Source organism: Callionymus lyra, chromosome 12 (genome assembly GCF_982586985.1).
Source record: "Callionymus lyra chromosome 12, fCalLyr1.hap1.1, whole genome shotgun sequence".
In the NCBI taxonomy this organism is placed as follows: domain Eukaryota; kingdom Metazoa; phylum Chordata; class Actinopteri; order Syngnathiformes; family Callionymidae; genus Callionymus; species Callionymus lyra.
Window position 1 is genome coordinate 12,952,011 of NC_141829.1, and position 23,907 is coordinate 12,975,917.

The following is a 23,907-nucleotide window of genomic DNA, read 5'->3' on the forward strand; positions in this document are numbered from 1 at the left end:
AGAGGATACAGTAAACTCGAGCAGCTTTTAAAGCTGATGTATTGGATATATTTTGGTTTCAAAGTTACATCTTTGTCAAGAGTCATGTGGTCTGTAAATGATGTAACACCAGAGTCAAGTACTCGACAATACTACAAATATATCCTTGTTACTACAGTATCACTACATATCCTATCATTGCCTCTGTATAGTGTTAAGTATCCTATTGATTCTTGCCAATACACACTACAAGTAAAAAAAAAGCTAAACTGTACAACTTTACATCTGAATTTTCAAATAAATAACTTTTCTTTACAACTATATTCACACATTCAACCCATAACTTCCCATAAACCTTGAAGAGTAAATCCATCCCTTAGTTTTTCAACAGCCAGGCCGAGCTCCTCTGAGAAAACAGGCTCCCGATCTTGTTGCTTTTGAAACATAAAGAAATATATATTATTTTCCGAATTAAAATCTGCAAGAGAAAATAATTCTGGGAACTTACCTTGTTGCTGTCAGCAAAATATGCCTGCAAGAGAACAAATATGTATTTATTTGTACGAAACACAGATATGGAAGTCAATGAGTTCCCCTTACAATATGAAATGGTTTATTTTAATATTTAAAATGTTAAAAAATTAAATGTTTTTGTTGTTTTTTAAGCATATATTTATTTATTTTTAACATTATCGAATCCAATAATATGTCAAATTAATATTATCTTTAGGCAAACAATGAATTTAGAAACTCCATTTGTAAAAAAAACAAAACATTTTTAATTCAAATGGAAAAAAAGAATAATAATTGAATTACATGTTTAAATGACCATTTAGTTCTACCTTTCAATATAGTTAATTACATTAGGAATTATTAAATGTAATTATTTGAAATTAAACAATACATCTCGGTAAAAACTCAATTAAACTTTTGAAATGTTACATTTTTTAAACTGTTATACCATTCAATATTCTGATGGCACTAATATACTTCCATAAACACAGTCAAAACATTCAAAACCATATTTAAAAAAAAAACCTGATTCACTTTTAAACATGAACTCAAAGTGTTAATAAGACTAATCATTACATAAGAAGATTGTACTCAACCTGATTGATTTTAATTTCACTATGTTAGTATTTTTGCTTTATTCTGTTTAAACTTGTAATTAAACATCATTTATTTGGTGATTTTATGAGAAAAAAAATAAATCAATCAGTTTAATTAATTGATTTCAAACGATTAAACATTAATTTCATCTTTTGCAGTGACTTTCACTAATTTAAGTGTTTATACATCTTTGTTTTAATGTTTTTATTCAGGGAATATATATACGGGTTACTCTTTTGACATGTAAAATATCTTTTTAACTTGACATTTAATTATTATTCAAGGTAACTCTTCTCTTAAAGACTTCTGTGCTTGGGAGAGAGAACTTTCAATCTCATCAATAGTCTTTAAATTCATATATAGTCGTTATAGCATGTGTTAAAAAAACAAACATATTTTTGTATTGGAGAAATGTTGTCAATACAAGCTGCTGCTAGGCAGCAGGAACAACTGTTGATTCATTGTGTTGGAGCACATGAGTCCGATGCTATTTCCAGAGTCACAAATAACTCCTCGTCCAACAGCCACACTCACCGCAAATGCATCCGTCTGCTCATCCGGCTCAATTTCAACATCATCGGGGGCTTGATCCACCGTCAGCTCCTCCAGCGGCTGAGGCTGCGTCACATCCACGAGCATTACTACTTATAAGTGGACGATTCTAACACATTTGACTGGTAAAGAGATAAAGTTACTTTTTCTTCCATCTCGTAGTCGACTCCAAAGATGGGGTTTGCAGAGTAAACCTTGTGTAAAGAGTTGATTTCCTTCAGAGCATCTTGAAGTTTATCCACGGGGTCGATCTTAAAGCCGAGCACGTAGCCTCCGCTCTAGAGTAGTACAAGTACAAGAATATTCAAGTGTTAAAGCAGATTAATAATGTGTTCATAGAGACATTACCTGGCGCGAACTTTCTATCACCAAAGCCAGACCGAACTTGGAGTCTCTTATCCTGATGGACCACTGGAAGAATAACATTACAAAACTGTGATCGTTCGTATGGAAGTACATGAATGAGACCAGAGGATTGAATTTTACATTTTTTAATGTTAGAACGTTGTATTTTTGAATTGAAATGTTGTAGTTTTTTATTACCGTTTGATTTGTTTAAATCAATAGTTATATATTGAAAGAGTTGTTTTCATTGAATTAAAAAAAAAAAAAAGGTGTATATTTTAAAGGTTAAAATGTTCTTATTTTGTTTCGTTTTTAAATATTTTAATTAATAAAAATAATTAATTAATGTCTCACTTTTAAAATTAAATATATTACAATTACACCAACATTTTTTTTATTAAAAGGCAAAGATTATTAATAATAAGAATTATTATTTACGTTATATCATATATTATTAAAAATAATTATTGGAATAAGTATATTAAACTGTTTATAATTATGAAAGAAATAAAACTCTTATATGAAAATGTTCGTATTGAATTATAAGGCTACAAATGAAACTCAAATTTAAAAATGTTTTAGTATTTTGGAATAAGAATATCAAACTGTACATTTGCTGTTTTATTTATTTATTTAATTATTAGAATTATTTAAATAAAAAATAAAAAATAACTCTTTTATTATAACTATTAACAACTTTAACTATAAAATAAAATAAATTCTTTAAAAAAAAGTTTCAACATTTGACATTTTAAATTCAATTAAACTAATAAAATAATTCCATATAATTCCAACTTTCTTATTAGTTTTTACACTAAGATTCTGAAAAGTGAGAGTAACTATTATTTAAATCATAAAAATTAACTAAAATATAAATAGAGAAAATTGAGAAACAATACGTCTGCCCATCATACACCTCTTGTCACATTGAACAAATACACAACAAAGCTTCAAAGCTATGTTAATGACTCACAATCTGAAGGTATGGGATGCTGACGTTGAAGCTCTCGTTCATGTTGGCGTGCCACACGATCCGAACGTTGGTGATGAAGAAGGTTCCAAGGTTGCCCTGAACAGAGGACGACATAACATTTGATGTAACTTCTAGTTCATGCTCCAGGGTTCAAGATACTCCAGACATCTTACCTGATCACTGGACAGATTCCACACGCCGTTGATTTTATCGTACACTTGCTCACGTGGTAAAAGTCTCAGGTGTTTGTTTTGGATCAGAGCCGCTCGCAGCTTCAGGTCCCGGTACATCTTGGACGTCTCATAAGCCCTGCAGTCAAACCAGAGTGAATAGTGTGACAGAATGTATTTTCACTCACAGTTGTGTTTTACCTGTGGACAGCAATGACTGAAGTAAAGAGTCGAGGACTTCCAGGAACCACATTGGTAAAGATGAACTCAAATCGTGTGTTGTTGGACTTGGTCAGGATGTAAAGAGCTTCAGTCTGGCCTCTCAGTTTCTGGACATGAATGAGTTCACAACACGTTACAACGTTAACATCAAACAATATCAGATGGATTATCGACTTACAGAGTTGGCCGTCCTTGTTGTGATGTTGATGATGGAGTTGTAACCAACAGCTGTAACATATAGTTTAGTTTAATAGGAAATTAATAAACATTTAATTCACTTTATACATTCGTCGTGATCATTATGGTACATAAACCCTTGGCAAAGTACTATTCCTGAGGTCCTTTTTAGTCAACTATACTTGAGTTCTTAAGTATACTGTAAGTATATTAAGGTATATGTATTTGTAGTGTAAAGTATACATTTTACTAATTTAATACTTCTTTGGACTAAATTGGAACATTTTAAGATTACAGAATTATGCTTTCAAGCATACTTATTTCTATACTACCACAGTGGTATAAACTCAGTCCATAGTTTAGGTTACAGTCTTTACGTATACTGTTCTCTTATAAAAAATATTGTCAAAACCTTATGAAAGAAACTAGAACTTGATCAATAATAAAAGTAAATATATTTATCTTATGTGTGTGTGAATGTCTTTAAGTAACTGAGAAAGTAAGCAAGTTATAGTTATTTGTAAAGCACCTTTCTACACCAGGGTCACAAAGTGCAATTTTAAAATGGTTCCTGAAAGAAACTGAAGGAGTTTGAAGGATCGGGGGAAATGTGAGTTCTTCTACTAGAGCAGGTCAGAATTCTTGCTGCAGAGTTTTGTATCAACTGCAGGCGAGACAGCTCCTTGAAGGTATTGCAATTTTGCGCAAATAATATTGGTTGTAAAACCTGAACTCCAGCACTACATGATCAAACATGTGTATATTTATAATGGTGTTAATACCTCAAAGCAATTATGTGTATTTAACAATGACAGCAAAAAACAGTTTTATGCCACAACTCAACCACTCCCATAATCCTTTGCACAGTTTACTTCTGGATCACCTCAATAATACAGTTACCCCAAGAAAAAGGTAGTTTACCATAATTGAAGTACATGTCATACCATTTATTTGTATATTAGCAAACATCAGAGTACTATTGTGAAGTAAAGAATGTCAAAAGTAAACGTCCAGTATACTACTTCAAATAGTACACTTTAATATACTTCTTTTTGCTAAGGGTAGATCACTCACAGATACATTATTACACATGTGTTATTTGACAACAGAACATGTGTCGTGAAGCAAATATTACACTTACACAGGTTGACTCTTGGTAAAGCCAGAGAATGCCATATTATTCTCAGATTTGTCACCAACAGACGACCTGTGAGGAACAAACACTTGATCAGACTTTCTCGCTCCCGTTGACTTTTATATCCTCAAGGTGATTGTGAAGAACTGCGAGACACATTGAACGACGAATGTGTTTCTGACTCACGACATATGAGACACAAAATGTAAAAAAAAACACCTCTATCTCCGTTGTTTCCCTTCGTGTCTTCGATCGAGTCCAAACAGTCGATCAGAACTTCTCCTGGTCGAGTTTTCATCTGCCTGAGCGAAAATAAAGATATTCCAGTAAAACTTTCCACATATCAAAAGAGAATTAAATTATTATTTAACGAATATTATTGTTCGAGCGTTAAACTAATCGAGTCACTAGCTACGGATGCTAGTCCGCAAACTAGCTAACGTTAGCATAGCCGATTAGCTCTTATCACAATAAACCTTTTTACTCGACAGTTCTTCACTCACTGTGCTGTTATGTCGAATCTGACATCTCGATCCTCCCAAAGAGCATCCAAAACCGAAGCCATGACAACAGGAGACTAGGAATATAAACTGATATTTGTCCTGGATATATATCTGCTATAATCTGCTGGAGCTTCTACGGCGACAGGATCACCATGGCAACGGACGGCGAGCCGAAAGAGACAAATAACGCATTACTGTATACGATCAATATAGAAAGTGATTATAGCAAGATTACGTTGAAACAGAATCAAAGTTCTTCAGATGAATCAACATGTAATCATTCCTTAAGAATCCAAAACACAAACAATATTGTTTTTAGTATTTTATTATTAAAACACAGATAAAAAAAAATGTGAAAAAACAGCCCAGATAACACACTAGAACTCTCAAAACTGTGGAAATTCAATGGAGCTGCCTATAACTGAACAAAATTTTAAAACTAAAACAAAATCAGAGCGTTCATATAAAAATACAGGCATTTAATTCATTATTATTACAATTAATTTGTAACATATAAACTGATCTTTTTGCTGGATAATAACACAAAATGTTACCATATACTCATTTATTCCCGTAAAGTTATTGGGATTTATGAATATTTCATTGTGAATATTTTTCTTTGTGGGAGGATTATGCTGGAAAAGTGCATAGTTTTCAGAATGTTCTGTATCAGCACGTTGAAATATATTTATTTTAATATTCTCAAGGCTTTGTCTCCTTTCATCCTGCTGTAGAAAAGAAACAACATGTTAATACTTAATAAATAATAACTTGCTTGTTTGATTTTGACCGGAGTGAAGTTACCTCTGGACAGGACACACGTCCTCTTGCATTCTACTTCCGTTTCAAATCGGTTGCCATTTCCACCACAGCCTCCGTACCAGAACTGAGCGCAGGAGTTGGCCTGCTGGTCGTAATACCACAGGACGCTGTATTTACGGCAGGTTCCCTGATTGAGGCTGAGGCTACAACGTGGATCTACGGCGGAAGCTTCTGGAGAAGGTGTAAAGAAATACGAGATAAGTAAATTAATGTAAGAAACAATGATTTATATGACTCACCTTTAACTGTCTCGGGTTGAATTTTGGATGAAACTACGGATGAGTCCAGAGAGGGAAACAATTTCACAGTTGACGATGATGATGCCAACGATGATGATGACAACGATGATGATGATGATGATGACGATGATGATGACAATGACGAAGTTTTAGTGGCAGTTTTCTCCTTCGCAGCAATTGGCGCCGACGTCTTGTTAACCAATGCCACAATACCGCTGACCCTCACCTGCGCCCGTAAATCTAGATCTTCACCATCGTCATCTTCTACCACCTGGAGAGAGAAGAGAAGCTCATCAGTAATTCCATTATTGGTGTCAACAACCTAAATGTCATTGTTGATTAAAAAAAGAAGCACCTGAATAGGTAGAGGATCGGAACTGATGGGCAGCGTGAACGTGTCTCCTCTGCCTCGGCTGCCGGTTCGTTTCTGGTTTTGAACGTCCTCCTGGTAAACGAAGCCGTTGCGGCTATTTCCGTTATACCCGAAACTTTGACCATTGTTGCCTTGACCGTTACCGACATGGTTCCCCGTGGCCTCATGTCCGTGTCCGTTGTTGCCGTTCCAGTGTCCATTGGCGACTCGGTTGTAGATCAGAGCGCCGTTTTCATCTTCACAGAACTGACTGACGAGTTTCGACTCCAGCGCTTTCATAGGACAGAAATAAAAGACTCAAATATTAATATTGTATCATACTTTGAATACGTATTGTAAGTAAGTAAGTAAGTCATTTTTATTTATATAGCTCTTTTCCAGACCAGGGTCACAAAGCGCTTAAACAATCAAAACAATATTCAATAAAGCATATATTTTAAAGATCAAGATAAAACTGATAACACAACAGGAGTTCCAGAAAATCAAGGAAAAGCCTGAACAAATAGAAACGTCTTAAGATGTTTCTTAAAGGAGTCACATCTTCCTACCTGGGAGTGTGTTGAAATCATCAATAAGGTACATGTGTTCGCTGTCGGGGTCGGAGGCGATGAGGTCCAGTTCCCTCAAGAACTCGGACTGTGTTGGATCGCTGGAGTTCACGATCCCCAGGGCGTACATTTCAATGTTGGCGGCGTGAGCTTCCCGGACAGCGATGTCCAGCTTCACGCTTTCCCGTTTGTCTGTCTGGCCGTCGGTGATGACGATGGCCACTTTACTGACGCCGGGTCGGGCCCCAAAGAAAGCCTCCTGGGTGGCCTTTCTGATGGCGGTCCCCGTGTACGTGCCCTCGCCCATGTAGGACATCTTCCTGACCGCCTGCTTCACGTCCTCCTTGTTCATGTAGCGAGCCAGGTTGAACTCTAACTGAACTTCCAGACTGTAGAGGACCAGTCCGATCCTCGTGGCGTTGCGGCCAACAGTTGTCCGTTCCACCAGCCTGGTGACGAAATCCTTCACGATTTCGAAATTCTCCGGGCCGACGCTCTCCGAGCTGTCGATGACGAACACCAGCTCCATCGGTCGCTCTTTGCACTTGACGCCACATCCTGGTGCAAAAATAATGATTCGCGATAACAAGACAATTCATGATTAGATACTAGGAATGAAGATATTTTTGGATAGAAGTATAGAAGATTTCAATGTTATGTATTTCTCTTTTTATGTTTCAGTTTCTCCTCCAAAGAGTAGGGTTTACTGCACTGAATCGATTTGCTATTTATTTATTTAGAAAAATAATCAAATTTTTGGGGATATCAAATCATTTACATAGTCATTTTATGGTTTAAAATTTGAGAAAACAAATTCGATTTTCAATTAACATGCAAATAATCACAGGGTTTGTTCATTTTTGTTGCCATTAATCTTCCGACCACAAGATGGCAGCAGTCATTATATCCTTGGCAGATAAAGAACTATGAATTCCTGTGAGATCCAGGGGACAACTGAGGACGAGAGGATACAGTTGATTCCAGCAGCTTTTAAAGCTGATGTTTGACCATATTTTGGTTTTAAAACAAATAAAAGCAGTTATGACTTTGTTAAGAGTCATGTGGTCCGTAGATTCATCAACACCAGAGTCAAGCACTCGATAATACTACAAATATATCCTTGTTCCTACAGTATCGCAAATATAGTATGCATTGTGATACGTATCATATATCCAATACACACCTCTACCAAAGAGTTTCATTATTTTGTTTGTCAGTATCTCATCAATAAAATGTTCTAAATGTTTTAAATGAAACTTTCAAGAAATCTCTGGAATAGCATTGTGCGAGAATCTCTGTCGCTCTGGTGTTACATAATTCATTTTTCCATTTAAAAAAGGATTAATTGCAAAAACCACGATATTTACAATGACTTTAAATGAGTATCACCAATAATTCAGGAAATTGTATTGTATTATATTTACCACAAATCTCTTTAATCAGCTTGATAATGTCTTCTCTCTGAAATGACAATGAATGATAAATAATTATTAAACGGGTTCACATGTATGCAGTTAAACATTTTGCTATTTCAACTCACTGTAAGTCCTTGATCTCCTTTCAATCCTGGTTTCCCCTGTAACAGAAAAATAACAGAGTATGTATCAACAGTTTATACGATGAAAGAATGAGAATATTTGGAAACACACCGATTCTCCGGTAAGTCCAGGATCCCCAAACTCTCCTTTTGTGCCTTTCATTCCTCTTTCGCCCTGAAATCCACGATCACCCTGCACAAGAGAACGAATCAGTCATCAGACACCAGACGTGTGTTGAAACAGTTTGGTAATCATGGATGTGAACACAATACCTTTAGTCCAGGTAAGCCTTCTCCTGCAGGTCCTCTTGGTCCGGTCATACCTTGTGATCCTTGGTCGCCCTGATATTATAGCATAATTATTGTACGATTGTAAATATTTGATCTTAAAGTCTGTAAGAATATTCAAGGTTATGTTGTCTTATACACTGTATTTACCTTGCTACCTTGAGTACCCTCTCCTTGGGGTCCGCTTGGTCCTGGAGGACCTGGTCTTCCTCCATTTCCCTTTAAAAAAAAAAAAGTCATGTTAGACTCATTACAACTGAATTCAATTTTAAGTATAGAATTAAAAAAAATGTTACTGGTGGTCCTTGAACACCCTCTCCTGGCGGGCCTGGAAGCCCTGGTGGTCCCTTAAAGCCAACGTCACCTTTTGGACCTGGTATGCCTATGCCTTCTTGGCCTGGTTCACCTTGCAAGCCTGGTAGACCTTGTGGACCCTGATTAATATATAGTATCATATCAATACTATAGAATTTTGGGATGTGTAAAATTATTCTATCTTATTAAAGTACTGACCACAGGACCAGGGCTGCCTTCCCCTTTTGGACCAAATGGACCTAGTGGACCAGGATGGCCTCGATCGCCCTGGTGGGACAAGCAGTCGTGAATTACAACAAAAATATAACTTAATGAATTGCTTTACCTTTGGACCAGGGAGGCCAAGACCTGTTTCTCCAATTGGGCCAGGTGGACCGACTGGTCCAATGTCACCCTAAAGCGCAGAAAATAAAAAATATCATTAAGCTCTTGGTCACCCAGTCATTATAATAAACACATTTACCTTTGGACCGCTGAGGGATCGTCCAGGTTGTCCAGGTAAACCCAGTTGGCCGGAATTCCCACGTTCACCCTGTTTAGTACAAAAAACTATTTACCCCAAACTCTTTATCCTGCGATTTACAACTAACAATCTATAAATATTGAGATTAAAACCTCCCATGATGGAATGGGATCAAATAGCTTTTAAGATGAAACTTGTATCATCCTCACCTTTGGTCCTGATGGGCCTGATATTCCAGGTGGACCATGCAGCCCACGGATGCCCCTCAGCCCCTGGTCTCCCTAGTAGGACACAAATTAAAACCCATTATTTGTGCTCATTTTAAATGTCACTTGCAGTCAACCATCAACATACCTTCTCCCCCTGTGTGCCGATCCCTTGCGGTCCATCAGAGCCTCTCATACCAGTTAACCCGGCCTCTCCCTGCCAGAAAAAAATGTTTAGGAAGTCATGCGGGGTTAAACGTTCAAAATATCATTTGACTTTTAGCCATATATCATGAATTTTCTGGAGTTCCGGATATGAATGGAGTTATTGAACTGAAAGGTTATGATCTACAGCACCTTCTGCCCTGGAGCTCCATCTTCTCCTGGAAGACCTGGCAGACCTCCTAAACCAGCAGCTCCAACCTCTCCCTGCAACCGTCCAAGAGAATTAGGAAACACTTGATTGGTTAAGAAGAGCATCAGAGCTTTATCAACTCATTTTTAGTTTGATGTAAACATCGTTCCAACCTTTGCACCGGGTTCCCCTGAGCCTCTTTCTCCAGTAGAACCCTGCTCTCCCGGCAAACCTTGATCTCCCTTGAAAAAAGAGGACGACATCGCAAAGTTAATTGAGTGTATCATTGTCTAGGTGTACATACAAGAACATTTTTGAACAAACCTTAGGTCCAGGTAGACCTTCGCCCTGGACTCCTCTTACACCGGGTGGACCTCGTGGACCTTCAATTCCCTTTAGAGCGAGCAAATACAGTAAATTATGAGTATGATCCACGGCATTGTCATTTAACTAGACACTGACCTTCTCTCCTTGTATTCCCACACCGACTGGCCCAATTGGTCCTGGAGGACCATGTGGCCCAGATTCACCCTGAAACAAATACAGTATATATTGAATATTTTTTTTCCATCAATATTAAACCAAAGGTATTTAACTTAAATTAAGTTCTGCGGATCAACAAAATAGTCCAGATGGGAAACAAGCCCTACATAGATGTGCTGATAGGGGATAAATATTGTTAGTTGGTGTTGTATGAACAACACATTACCTTGAAATCAAGTGATGGAATCGATGACTAATCCTCTTTGTTGTGCAATAACTGATGAAAAATAAGCTGAGCCAGAAGGCTTACACTTAAGGTCTCTTCAGTATTTTTTAGGAAGAGATACGGAACCAGATTGAGAAATAAAATACCTCATTCAGTCTTGCTTTGAAGTATTAAGGCTTGGGTAAATTGCTCCTCCCAGGTTTGGCCTACTTTCTGGAAGTCCTTTGAAACCCAGCCAAAGTAACATTCATATGTGGACCTCATTCTACTACGGTACTATTAGAACTAGTGTGAGAAACTACTTTGGATTTCACTCAATGAAGGTGACAGCTTAATCCTCTGAATACAGAACACTTTGTTCACAAATCCAATTAGAATATATCTTAAATCATGGAAGAGCGCCACATTTAATGATGTAAAAGAATGAGTGGGAGCAAACGGTGACATCATACCAAGAGTTATTTCATTCAGTAGTTCAAAGTTTGAAGCGTCTATATCTTCATCCGGTTCAACACAAAACCGAGATCTTCTTTACGGATAAACACAACCAGCATTAAAACTTGGCAGCTTCACCTTGAAGTTTTTATTGGACTCATGATCTTGTCATAAAAACTTGTTTTACATATAAAAGGATTAATGTTTAGAATTAAAAATTCTTTATTTTACATTATCTTGTTGAATAATGTAGTTATTAAAGGAGACTACAGTAATCGGCTCCAGGGTCAATCTCATAATAACATTTGTTTATATATATATAATGCTGCTGGCAACAGAGTAATGCCCTTAATGCTCCAGTAACTACATCTGTTATTTTACGAGAATGCATTGTTGGCCTCCATTTACCTAACCAGGTGTTTCATCCCTTGATAAAGCCCTCTGGCTTCTCTAAGTGTCACTTATATTCAAAAGACCAACAATCTTACCTGCTCCCCCTTGATACCAACACCCTGCTGCCCCCTGGGTCCTCGGGGTCCATGGAGCCCTCTATCGCCCTGCAGAGCAGAAATAGGGTTAATCCTGTTACATCACCAAAAATGTTGACATTGTTCTCCATGAAGTGTTTCGAGAGGAGCATGTCAGCTCCTGTTTCTTTGTGATGGAAGACAAATGATGGGACCTGCCAGGAATGGAAGTTTATTTCCTTACATGGCGTGTTTTTGTGTACATACTCATACGTGAGTTATGTGTGGAGAGAGAGGTTTATGCTGTAGGTTTGGTAGTAAAAACTTGTAACGACGAGAAAGTCTGATTCAGGCCATTAATGCTTCAGGATATATGATGGGGATGAATAAAAACATAAAAACACAAGCCAACAATAAGTTCTTGTCTTGCTCTGTAACAAATCCATGCATATTGTTACACAATATTTGTGATTTATCTTTTTTGTTTGTCAAAAAGATCAACTTCTAACTAAAGAAGGTTGATGGACATCATCTAACCTTTATGACGTTTTGTGGCATGCTTGAAAAAAAGGGGTTTTGTTTCTGTACCAGGGCCGGGTCTAGGCAGGGGCAAGAGGGGGCCTGGCCCCCTCAAATAAATGTTGTGCCCCCTCAAACTTACATGTAAGTAAGTAAGTAACAGCACAATGCCCCCTCAAGATTTGTGGCTGCCCCCTCATACATGCCTGTCTAGACACGGCCCTGTTCTGTACAGAAGATCATGGACCGTTTTGAGGCAAAAAAAGGTTTGAATACATGCTTATTATTAGAGTTGCTGTATGAAGTCTAGATCTTTCTACGACAACAATGATGTACACAAGCAAACTTTCTGTATCCCTGATCTTTTATAAAACATTTGCCATTTGTATACTACACTTTTAACTTACATGTATTTATAGTCCACAACATCCATTTTTTTTAAACCCCCTGAATAAAGTCACTTGGCCAATAACTACATTTAGACTAAAAGATAAAGAAATACCTTTGAACCTGGAAACCCTTCGCCGTGAGGTCCCCTTTCTCCTTGAACACCTTGTGGTCCTTGAGGTCCCTGTCAAAATGACAATATACATGTTATATTCGACTGAAAAGCAAGTGGGGAAAATATTTTTCAATGCTTTAGCTTTTTAGCTGGTTTAAGCACCATTGAACAATCGTGGTCAATTTTTTCTATGAAGTTTCAAGCTGCTTTAAAGGAGGATATTCTTTAGCCTCGGAGTAATTTACACTGATTTTTGTCATTTCTCTTAATGGTTTCATTAGAGCTCAATAGAAAAAAAAGTTAAAGGGTAACTAATGTAAAAAAAAAACATCTCTCCTGACTCACTCAAATGTTGAAGTCTTCTTCTCATGTCCATGTTTTGAACTTATTACTTTCTAAAGTTGTCCCCTGTCTGAAATCTTGGCGAACAAGAGGTTATAAGAGCGGAGTCCATTATGATGTAATAATAGCTTCACTCCTCCTCTGGGCAGCTGTAATCACGCCCGCTTCGTTTATACAACAAATCCCTTGGAGGTGGACACTTCCGGGATTGGTGACACGCGGTGACTAACCTCGATGTTTGACCAATCACAGCGGAGTGGGTGTGGTTATGGTAAACAAGATTTCATTTCAAGGACATTTTTTCTGTGGTTTCACTGTGAATTTTGGCAATTTCTGTTACTGTTTACCCTTTTTAAAATACAAATCTTAACTCAAATCAGAGCTTCTTATAAACAGACATCTGATATAGGGCCTGAAATAAAAAATGTAATATAATATATATATAATATATATATTCTATTCACTTTATCGATATTTAGCACTGTATGATTATTATGGGGGTGTGGGGGCTTTCAAATCATAGAATATGTCTCCACAGCTAAAGTAAGAATAAAATCCTGTGAGATCCTGGCGATGACTGAGGACAAGAGGATACAGACGACTCTAGAAGATTTTTAAAGCTGATGTTTGAGAAGTAATTTGGTTTTCGGTTCTATTATTTCAACCAAAAGAGAGAGAAACAATCACAAGGTGTCACTAAAATTCAGTATCCACTATAATGAAAATGATGTGTACCAAAATATATGAATTAAATCATATCGTGAGCTGAATTAATCATTTCAGAGATTAGAAAATTTAGAAAATTCAAAAGAATTCTATTCACGTATTGGAATTTTTTCATCATGAACTTTTTTGCAATGATACAAAATATGTTAAATGAGTTTACAAAACTCACCGGTGGGCCTTGTTCACCAACTCCGAAAGGACCCGGAGGACCTGGACGACCCTGGAATCCACTGTCACCCTATGGATTTAATAATATAAGTAAGCTCACTAAAAACTCTAAAAAAAGAGGTATCCACGGCAACTGAATGTCTTACTTTAGGTCCAGGAAGTCCTATTCCCGTTTCGCCCTGAATCCCAGGAAGGCCCAGTGGTCCACGCTCACCCTGGCATCAGAAAAGTCAGGTTAAGTTTTATTACTTTTATACAATTGAAATGAAGTACCTGTGACATAATAGAGTCTTTTAAAGCCTCCTAAATCAATGTCATTCTTAAGCTCTCACCATGCAGGTCAGAACAGGAGCGAGCTTTAAGTGCCTTTAAATACAATCACGCCTGATCGCTCAAGAATTTCCTGAAACGTAATGTTCCACAGACTATTTATATCAGGATAATTAAGATTCAAATCAGGATTTATGTGACGTTTTTTCGCTTTGAGCAATAATAATACAATGAAAAAGAGGAAGTGGTACACTTGGTGGGAAGCAATCATCGATGTGGTTAAGCTATAAAATGAAAAACTTATGTGGGATTGTTTTGAGTTCTAGACGCAGTTATGTAATGACATTTAAAGTGAGGAGATAAAGAAAGAATAGAACGTATAAATCTATAATTATTGACACACATTTTCAACAAATTATTTGATATATATTCCTGTTGATATATACCATCATTTTGATGATTTAAGGTTATTACTTTATAAAGTTCTCCCAAGTATGAAATCTCAGCGAATGAGAGGTTACGAGAGCGGAGTCCATTATGACATAATAATGGCTTCACTCCTCCTCCAGCCATCTGTAAACAAACCCTACTTTGTTTATACGACAAGTGCCATGGAGGTGGTAACTTCTGAGATTGATGATGCGTTGTGACAAACCTCGAAGCTTGACCAATCACAGCAGAGTGGGCGTGGTTATGGTAAAGATGAAGCGTTAATCTACAATCATTGACCCAAATCTTCAACAAATAAGTTGATATAACTTTAGAAAGTGAAAACGACAACTACACTTGTTCTTTGCGTTTCTTTTTTAACCCTCGTGTTATCTCAGGGTCAAGGTGACCCAATGGCCCGAAAACACATATCACCTCGACCCAGAGACAACACTAGGGATCACCTTGACCTTGAGTTAAATGACAAAAGAAAAGTTTCAACCCAACACTTCTATTGATAGAAGCTTATCTACACAGTCTAAAGGAAGACTGAGCTCGAGGAAACGCATAGAAACTTTCACGTTAATTTCTTATTAGCTCTTGACTTACACACACTATATGATAAATGGATTTCTTTTTTTAAATGTATGTACTCTGTAATATTCTGACCCAACTTAAATTTGTTTTTATTTAACTTGAATATATATATATTATATATATATATATAATATATGTATTTAACTGATTCCTGGATACATTTTTATTTAATTTTATATTTATTAAAATAACATGAATTATCATGTTACACAAAGTGTTTTTTGTCCATAAATAAATAGTATATCTCGACTTATAGTAGTTGGATTATGCTTTAAAAATCACAATTTACCGTCTTTAATTAAACAGAGATCTTGTAGATGAATAGATACTGAAAAAGACCCATCACTCCGTGGAGACCACCATGCCTGTGTTTTGTCTCCATAAACGACTGCCAACAAGCTGTCACATGGCGAGACACACAACAAACCCACCATATAGACTGTTAACCACAGACCCGCTGTAGGCACTTCCTACTTAGGCTGTGTTTAGAACCCGGATACGAGCCGATGGGGGAACGTGAACCGAGAGTTTTTCTAGTCGAGTAGAGATAATGATGGGGGAAACTTTGGCTTCATTCCCAAATGTTCACACAGGGGTCTATTAGGAGACACGATCCCTAGTGTTGCATGGTAAAGACCAGGGTGGTAAAGTCCTTAAGCGATGACCTTCCAATCCGCGTAAAGGTCGAGGTATGATGAGCGAACAAAGGATAGTGCAGTTAAAACAAGAACCCACCTGCTTCCCCTGCAACCCCTCTGGCCCGACGTCGCCAAGTGGTCCCGGTAACCCCTGTCGAAAAACACAAAGTACTTTAGAAGAACCCACTTTTAGTAACTTTGTTTGTTACGTTGTTGCCTTAGTCTGCCTTTTAGAATTAGAATTGAACAATAAAACTATTTCCTTACATCTATCCATTAATTATTTTAGCGCTTGTTCCCTTAAAAACTGAAAAAGCAACAAAATAAAATGTTGATAAAAACAATGGTATCATTTATTTTCAAAGGCCCTTTCACACTCAATCCCACATTTAATTCCCTTCTTAAACTTTCTCCTTTTGTGCGTATTTTCCAAGCAACTCTCTGAATGATACATCCATCTTATATTTCAAATGCAAAAAAAGGTGCTGCATTAAATGGGTAAAAAATGATCTTTAGGTTTTTGGTTTGAAAATAACAACAATTAAAAAAAATTCATTCAATATTTTGTGTTCAAGCAAGCATTTGATTAAACTGTTGCAAAAGCTTGGTCCCTTATTAAGATCTAGTCAATATCATTGTAGTTATGATTTTAGATTAAAAATTGGTTATACAGTACATTGCCCCACCTTACTACAAAATAGTGCTATTACACCCAATTCTTTTGGGCAAATAACAGGACTAAACTAAACAAAGAAAGCCTTTTCCAATTGTATGCTATTTTTTTTCTTCTGATACATTTTGTTTTACGAAATGACATAATAATACAAAATAGTAATAGTACAAAAGATTGGCCTGAGGATGCTGACCTGCAGACCTCTTAGCCCTCTTGGGCCTGCTGCACCCTCAGGACCCTGTTAAAGGGAAAACATTTGTTACAGTCAACACGTTACATTGTAAATATATATCTTTTTAAAAACCCTACCCGGTCGCCTTTGAGTCCTGGTGTGCCGCACTCGCCCCTCTCACCCTGATGGAAAAATGCAATGACTTTCCATATGAAACTTTAAATCCACGCTGGCTAACGTTAAAAACCTACCTTATCTCCTTTGTAACCAGGTTTCCCCTGAAATCAATGAAACAATATCATTCATAAGATGTACACACAAGGTTATTTTCTATAAGGGTTCTTACCTCAGCTCCTTCTCGCCCGGCTAAACCGCTCAGTCCTGCCTCTCCCTGACGTGACGACACAAAAATGGTTACAAAAAACAAAACAAAGCAAGCTTAACAATGTATCAATCATGACCTAAAGCGATATAATTGTTTAAATATAATAATTTGTTTATAAATTATTACCAATTATATATCATAATATAGTTATGTTTATGTTATCTTACCATGTTAGCATCTTAGCATATTAGCATATGTTTTTGTTTACATGACCAGGGATTATGATTATTAACAGTTTACACAATTCATGTTTACATATTTTTATATTATTTTATACATTTATATTTCTCAATCTTCAAATAATACAACAAATTAAAATAATAACAGAGAGGAAGAAGCAGCAGTTAGCTTAATCAAATTGTACTTATTGTTCTGCTAAATACAATTTTACAACAAGTAATAAAACCTCAGAAAACAATTAAACATAATTTACCCAAATTGAATAATAAAAAGAGGCCAAAAGACCAACATGAATAAGATTAGATCAGATTAGATAGACTTTATTAATCCCTCTGGAGAAAATTTGTGCATTTTAAAAGTGAAATTTTATCTAAATATTTACATCTAAAAAACGTAACCCTAGAAGCCGGAAACATCTTTAAAAGCAGGTCCAGGTGTTAAATGTCAATATTATGACTCAACAAAAAAGAAAATCCCCCTAAAAATGCCATCGTTAAACAAACACGTACCTTTTGACCTCTGACCCCCGGAGTGCCATCGTCTCCAGGTCGACCTTTCTTCCCCTGAGAATGAATAGTATAATGAATACATATTCATACTTATATATTCATATGTGTATTTTAATATGTTTTAATTGTTTGATTTGACATTCATATGACAGGTTTATTATTATTTTAGCCTATAGTCATTAATAGTTACATTTAAGTTGCATTTAGACAAAAATAAATCAAGGTTCATGGTTATTTAATCAGGCATTAGCAGAACTAACACACATTTGAAATCTACTGGACTTTACTTTAATTACATCTTTTTTAATTTATGTACGTTATTATTATGTAAGTATTTTATATATATATGCAAGATGTAATATTTTCTGCTATCTTTACCATATCCTGGTGTAAATAATGTTTTATATTTTAGTTATTAAAGTTTATTTTCCAAGGTTGCACTTTTTCTTTCTTTCTCCTTTCTATACTTCTTAACCTACATTTTTTATTTTGCTCTACTTCAACTGTCTATTCTGAGAACATTTTCCGACTGCTGGTTACGACAAAATAAACGTCAAAAATGTTACATAAAAAGATTATTTTTGACATGACGTGAGTCTGACGCTGTCGACAAGAGCGTCTCGTGAGCTCACGATCTGACAGGTAATGGGGGGGCGGGGCAGGAGCGATCTTGTCCTTCAGGCCGGAGGTCTTTGGCTACACCTGGCCAACCTTGTGTCAGACGCCGTTCAGCAGAAACCACTTGCTACTGACCGTTAAAGTGACGAGAGCAATTATGAGGAGTCTTGGTCTGAGCGCAACAATTCTAGGAATCTCGGTGCAGAGAAAGCACCTGGTTAATCACCAGCTGTCTGTCAGCAGCAAGATTACCTGCCGACCGGTGACACCGACTGAGACGCTGTTCGTCTGCAGACCTGAGGGCATGTGTTGGGGGGCAGCAGGACTCATGTCGACGGCAGAGATCTGAGAGATGGTTTGGCTCGTCTTAATCTTCCTGGTGAATTTGAGTAAATGCATGTAGTTGAGCTTTTACTAGCAAGTCACTTTTTGACTGTAGCTGTTTTAGTCAATGTAGTTAAGTTATTTATATATTTGTCAAAGTACAGATTGGGATCCAGAATTCCAATCTCTACTAGGACAGATTGGAATCCTACTACTGTATTGGGATCTGAATATTGGAATTCCAATCTGTCCTAGGAAAAATGGGAATTCTACCAGGATAATCTCCAATTCTAATAGAAGAAATTCGGAAAATTATTTTGATATCAAACCCTAACCCTAATCCTAACCCATATCAAGATAACGATCCCAGTTCAGTAGCAGGATTAGTACAGATTGGAATTCCAATCTGTATTAGTAGGATTCCAGATCCTACTGGATTCCAATCTGTACTGTGAAACACACACACATATATATATATATATATATTAGATGTGGTTCTATAATCAATTTAATTAGAAAGACAAACAAATCTATGATCTATTATAGTTTGTAGCATTTTTTCCCGCCATGTCAAATGAAAATAGTCACTTATAATTGTTTAATTTCATCATCTTTTGAGTTTCCAGTGGTCGAATGGAAAGTTCTTCTTTAAAAAAGCTAAATCTATTTATAATGGATTTATTTTTCCTCTTTTAATGTCAACTATTGTCTCTCACTTGTGAACCATTCTTCAATCTATTTCATATTTCATTCATCTACTTATAATTTGACTTTATGTGTTGTGCATCATCTTCTCAATCATTTTATGTTTCATTTTTACAACAATTACATGTGTAAATGCTGTGGGCAAAGAATCTGAAGTGAAAGGTTAGGAACATGTAAAAATAATTAAAAGAATACATTTGTTTGAATTAATAATTAAACACTTTTCATTTTTGACACTGTGCAGTCCACTATGCTATTAGCATTAGCATGTTTTTATTTGCTTCTTAAGATTACATTCAGGCGTGTAAATAAAAACATGAAAGTTTGAAGTGAAATATTTTGATTTATAAAATGTAATTTAAAAAATATCCTCTATTCTTAATACCTAATTGTATCAAGAACACTAATGCTAGCTAAAGCTAAAGCTAAGAGCGGCCATTGTTGTGGTAAACGTGACCACTGTTCTCACGGACAGAACATTTGCCCTTTGGTTACAAGAAGGCAAACAAAGGAACAAACACATTTGTCCTGGAATAGAAAACAAACAGTCGTTTTTTTTTCACTTGTTCTGTTGCCATAGGTTTGTTTAGAGAATGCAGAGGCTTCTATCTGTAAAAATGCTCCAGGCTACACCAGTGCAACCAAACCTCACTGTCGAAGTAGATAACAATCAAATAATAGATCAGTCTTATTATCACTTTATAAGCATTTTTCCTGTCGAGGAACTTACCGCAGGTCCACTTGTTCCCCTCTCGCCTTTTTCACAGGAACATTTCTGAGCCAACGGGCACTGTAGACCATATTAAAACATTAAAATGATATATATTTAATGTACATATCATCACACAAAACTATACTCACGCCTTCATTGGACAAGTTGATCTGAAAATAAAAAGAGATGTCGATTAAAACCAGCAAAATGTTGAAACTTTAATTTATCTTGGGAGAAAAAAAAGGATTTGTGAGGCAGATTTATGACATTCTTTGTCCGTCCACGGCTTTTGTCGTCATTCCGTCTCCGCACCTGAACAAACCTGCCCGCTGAATCCACTCTGATGAAAGACAGGTAAAGTAAAGACGTATACACTCACGACTTCGGCGGCGATCTTGGCCAGGATGTCTCTATCCTGCAGGTTGTGGAGGAACCTGGAGGCCGGGGAGCTGGCCAGGAGCCTCAGCTGGGCCACGTTGGCCGGTTCATTGGCCGTCCTGGTGATGCCCAGCGTGAAGAACCTGATGCCCTGGTTCTTGGCGTCCGCCACGGCGGAGAAGATGTCCGGGTTCCTCGGGTGGGAGATGCCGTCGGTGAGCAGGACCGCCACCTTGACGCTCCCGGCGCCGGACTCGTCCATGTAGATCTTGGTCATGTTGGTGATGGCGTAGGTGGTGTAGGTGCCGTGCCCGATGTAGACGATGGGAGCCACCCGGCTCTTGAAGTTCTCCGTCCCACGCCAGTCCCTGAAGGTCTGTTCCGTGATGACGTGACTGCTGTACTGGAGCAGCGCCACCCGGAGGCTCAAGGTGCGACCGTTGCGCAGCCGAGTGCCCTGGAGTTTGTCCACCAGGTTCATGGAGAACTGCTTCTCCTGCTCGTGGTTGTCCTTGGCGCTCTCGGAGCTGTCCAGGAGGAAGGAGAGCTCCAGGCCACAGTCTTCGTCCACCATGGCTGCGTGGAGGAAAGTATGTTGTGGATTTATAAGCCGACAACGTCAGAGAAACACAACACAAAAACAGAAGCTTGTCGGTTTTACACATTAGAATGAAAGTCACTGTAAATACAGTTTTTATCAAGATTGACTGTGTATTAAAATCAGTATCGATTCATTGATCATCATAATATCTTTTTTTCTGAATACTGCACCATAATCAATAAAATAATTATTAAAATAAATTATATATATTCTTTAATTTTGTTTTCAAATCATTTTTTTTATATTTCAAATTCTTAATTGTTTTCGTTTATCTTACCATTTTACTTAATGGTTATGGTTTATATTTCAATAAAAAAAATTGTCATTTAAAATGAACATGCAAATATAGGCGTTTTCTTATTTTTGTGTTGCGATTAAACCTCTAGCCGCTAGATGGCAGCAATCATTGCATCCTCTGCAGGTATATGAACTGTGAAATCACGTGAGATCCTGGCAATGACTGAGGACGAGAGGATACAGTCGACTCCAGCAGCTTTTAAAGCTGATTTCTGTTTGTAAATTCTGCAACACCAGAGTCAAGTACTCAATAATACTGTACAAATATATCCTTGTTACTACAGTATCAAATATATTGTATCGTGATACTTATTGTATGGCATTATATAATTCTTGCCAATACAAACCCCTAAATGGTAATGTAGTCAATCAAGTTTCAATAAGATTTCAACCTCATATCAACCCAAAAAATAGTTTTTTAGGGCCACACACACAAGCTCCACTTTTTTAGCAGTTTTTGTTGAATCTCTGAAAACATTTTGATCTTATTTCATCCTACCTTGACCATCAAGAACATTTGAAGATTTCCCCTGAAGTCTTTCCCTCGGCCTGCTCCTGTCCTCAGTCAACTCTTGAGCCCGGCAGCTGGTCCACGCTGAGACCAGCAACACTGGCACCAGGAAGAGGAACATCCCTGAACCGACTGCAAAAATGAGAGACAAAGATCAGAAGACTTGAGGTCACTTGATAGCACGATCACTCACCTTTCTTCTGCCTCCTGCAGGACTTCTAGGATCTGGGCGACTCTCCAGCTGCAGACGTGCAGAGGTGTTGAGGTGGAAGCAGTGAACTGGGTGTGTGTTGATTGAGGAGCAGAGAAGTCATTCATGCTTGGCAGCAGACGGTGAGACCCCCAGACTGTCACTCCTCCTTTATAAGGAGGAACCATCTGATCTTACTCGAAGAAACTTTTCCAGGACTCCCTTTTGCCCCCGGGGCCGGGGTGGGTACGTCTGCAGCCAGGACGATATACAATGAATATCTTAATTGGGTAGAAATGTTGTCTTGTTTGTGGACAAGCTTCTTATTTTCAATATCACAACATCACTGTGTCCACCAATGTAATGATTTATCGCTCAAAAATACTACTAATTCTAATGGTAAAGTTGAATTCATCCGCTGTATGAAAACTTAATAAAAGTATAATGTAATTTCGTTACGGGGTGGTAAAGTTGAATTCATCCGCTGTATGAAAACTTAATAAAAGTATAATGTCTGTTTGTTACGGGGTGGTAAAGTTGAATTCATCCGCTCTATGAAAACTTAATTGATGCATAATATCTGTTTGTTACGGGGTGGTATAGTTTAATTAATCCGCTCTATGAAAACTAAATTGATGCATAATATCTGTTCGTTACGGGGTGGTATGTTTTAATTAATCCGTTCTATGAAAACTAAATTGATGTTTAATGTCTGTTCGTTACGGGGTGGTAAAATTGAATTCATCCGCTCTATGAAAACTTAATTGATGCATAATATCTGTTTGTTATGGGGTGGTATAGTTTAATTAATCCGCTCTATGAAAACTAAATTGATGCATAATATCTGTTCGTTACGGGGTGGTATGTTTTAATTAATCCGTTCTATGAAAACTAAATTGATCTTTAATGTCTGTTCGTTACGGGGTGGTAAAATTGAATTCATCCGCTCTATGAAAACTTAATTGATGCATAATATCTGTTTGTTACGGGGTGGTATAGTTTAATTAATCCGCTCTATGAAAACTAAATTGATGTATAATGTATGTTCGTTACGGGGTGTTAAAGTTGAATTTATCCTGTCTATGAAAACTAAATTGATGCATAATAACTATTCGTTACGGGGTGATAAAGTTGAATTCATCCGCTCTATGAAAACTAAATTGATGTTTAATGTCTTAAATAATACGCACTATGAAAACTAAATTGATGCATAATATCTATTCGTTACGGGGTGGTAAAGTTGAATTAATACGCACTATGAAAACTAAATTGATGCATAATATCTATTCGTTACGGGGTGGTATAGTTTAATTAATCCGGTGTATGAAAACTAAATTGATGCACAATATTTGTTCGTTACGGGGTGGTAAAGTTGAATAAATACGCACTATGAAAACTAAATTGATGTATAATATCTGTTCGTTATCAGGGGGTCAAGTTGAATTCGCCCTGTTTATGAAAACTAAATTGATGCATAATATCTATTCGTTACGGGGTGGTAAAATTGAATTAATCCGCTCGATGAAAACTTAATTGAT

General features: G+C 37.0%; 2 protein-coding genes across 2 annotated transcripts; both read right to left on the minus strand.

Annotated features, from left to right (window-relative positions):
• Window positions 1-132: 132 nt before the first annotated feature.
• bbs5 (Bardet-Biedl syndrome 5) lies at window positions 133-5,298 on the minus strand. The gene is made up of 12 exons (XM_087803944.1): window positions 5,167-5,298; window positions 4,883-4,965; window positions 4,670-4,735; window positions 3,530-3,579; window positions 3,331-3,458; window positions 3,133-3,268; window positions 2,960-3,055; window positions 1,990-2,052; window positions 1,785-1,919; window positions 1,624-1,707; window positions 488-511; window positions 133-413 (listed from the first exon to the last, which is right to left on the minus strand). Exons 1-12 carry the CDS (start codon window positions 5,226-5,228, stop codon window positions 312-314), a joined length of 1,029 nt encoding a protein of 342 aa, XP_087660070.1. The 5' UTR covers window positions 5,229-5,298; the 3' UTR covers window positions 133-311.
• Window positions 5,299-5,886: 588 nt separating this feature from the next.
• col28a2a (collagen, type XXVIII, alpha 2a) lies at window positions 5,887-22,300 on the minus strand. The gene is made up of 34 exons (XM_087804595.1): window positions 22,168-22,300; window positions 20,772-21,346; window positions 20,542-20,562; window positions 20,411-20,470; window positions 18,034-18,087; window positions 17,306-17,350; window positions 17,211-17,237; window positions 17,097-17,141; window positions 16,981-17,025; window positions 16,212-16,265; window positions 14,327-14,395; window positions 14,182-14,250; window positions 12,945-13,013; window positions 11,945-12,013; window positions 10,775-10,843; window positions 10,637-10,705; window positions 10,486-10,554; window positions 10,315-10,386; window positions 10,106-10,174; window positions 9,961-10,032; window positions 9,752-9,820; window positions 9,614-9,682; window positions 9,487-9,555; window positions 9,270-9,407; window positions 9,124-9,192; window positions 8,959-9,027; window positions 8,798-8,878; window positions 8,689-8,724; window positions 8,573-8,609; window positions 7,149-7,706; window positions 6,583-6,872; window positions 6,228-6,498; window positions 5,971-6,144; window positions 5,887-5,894 (listed from the first exon to the last, which is right to left on the minus strand). Exons 1-34 carry the CDS (start codon window positions 22,298-22,300, stop codon window positions 5,887-5,889), a joined length of 3,693 nt encoding a protein of 1,230 aa, XP_087660721.1.
• Window positions 22,301-23,907: the final 1,607 nt, after the last annotated feature.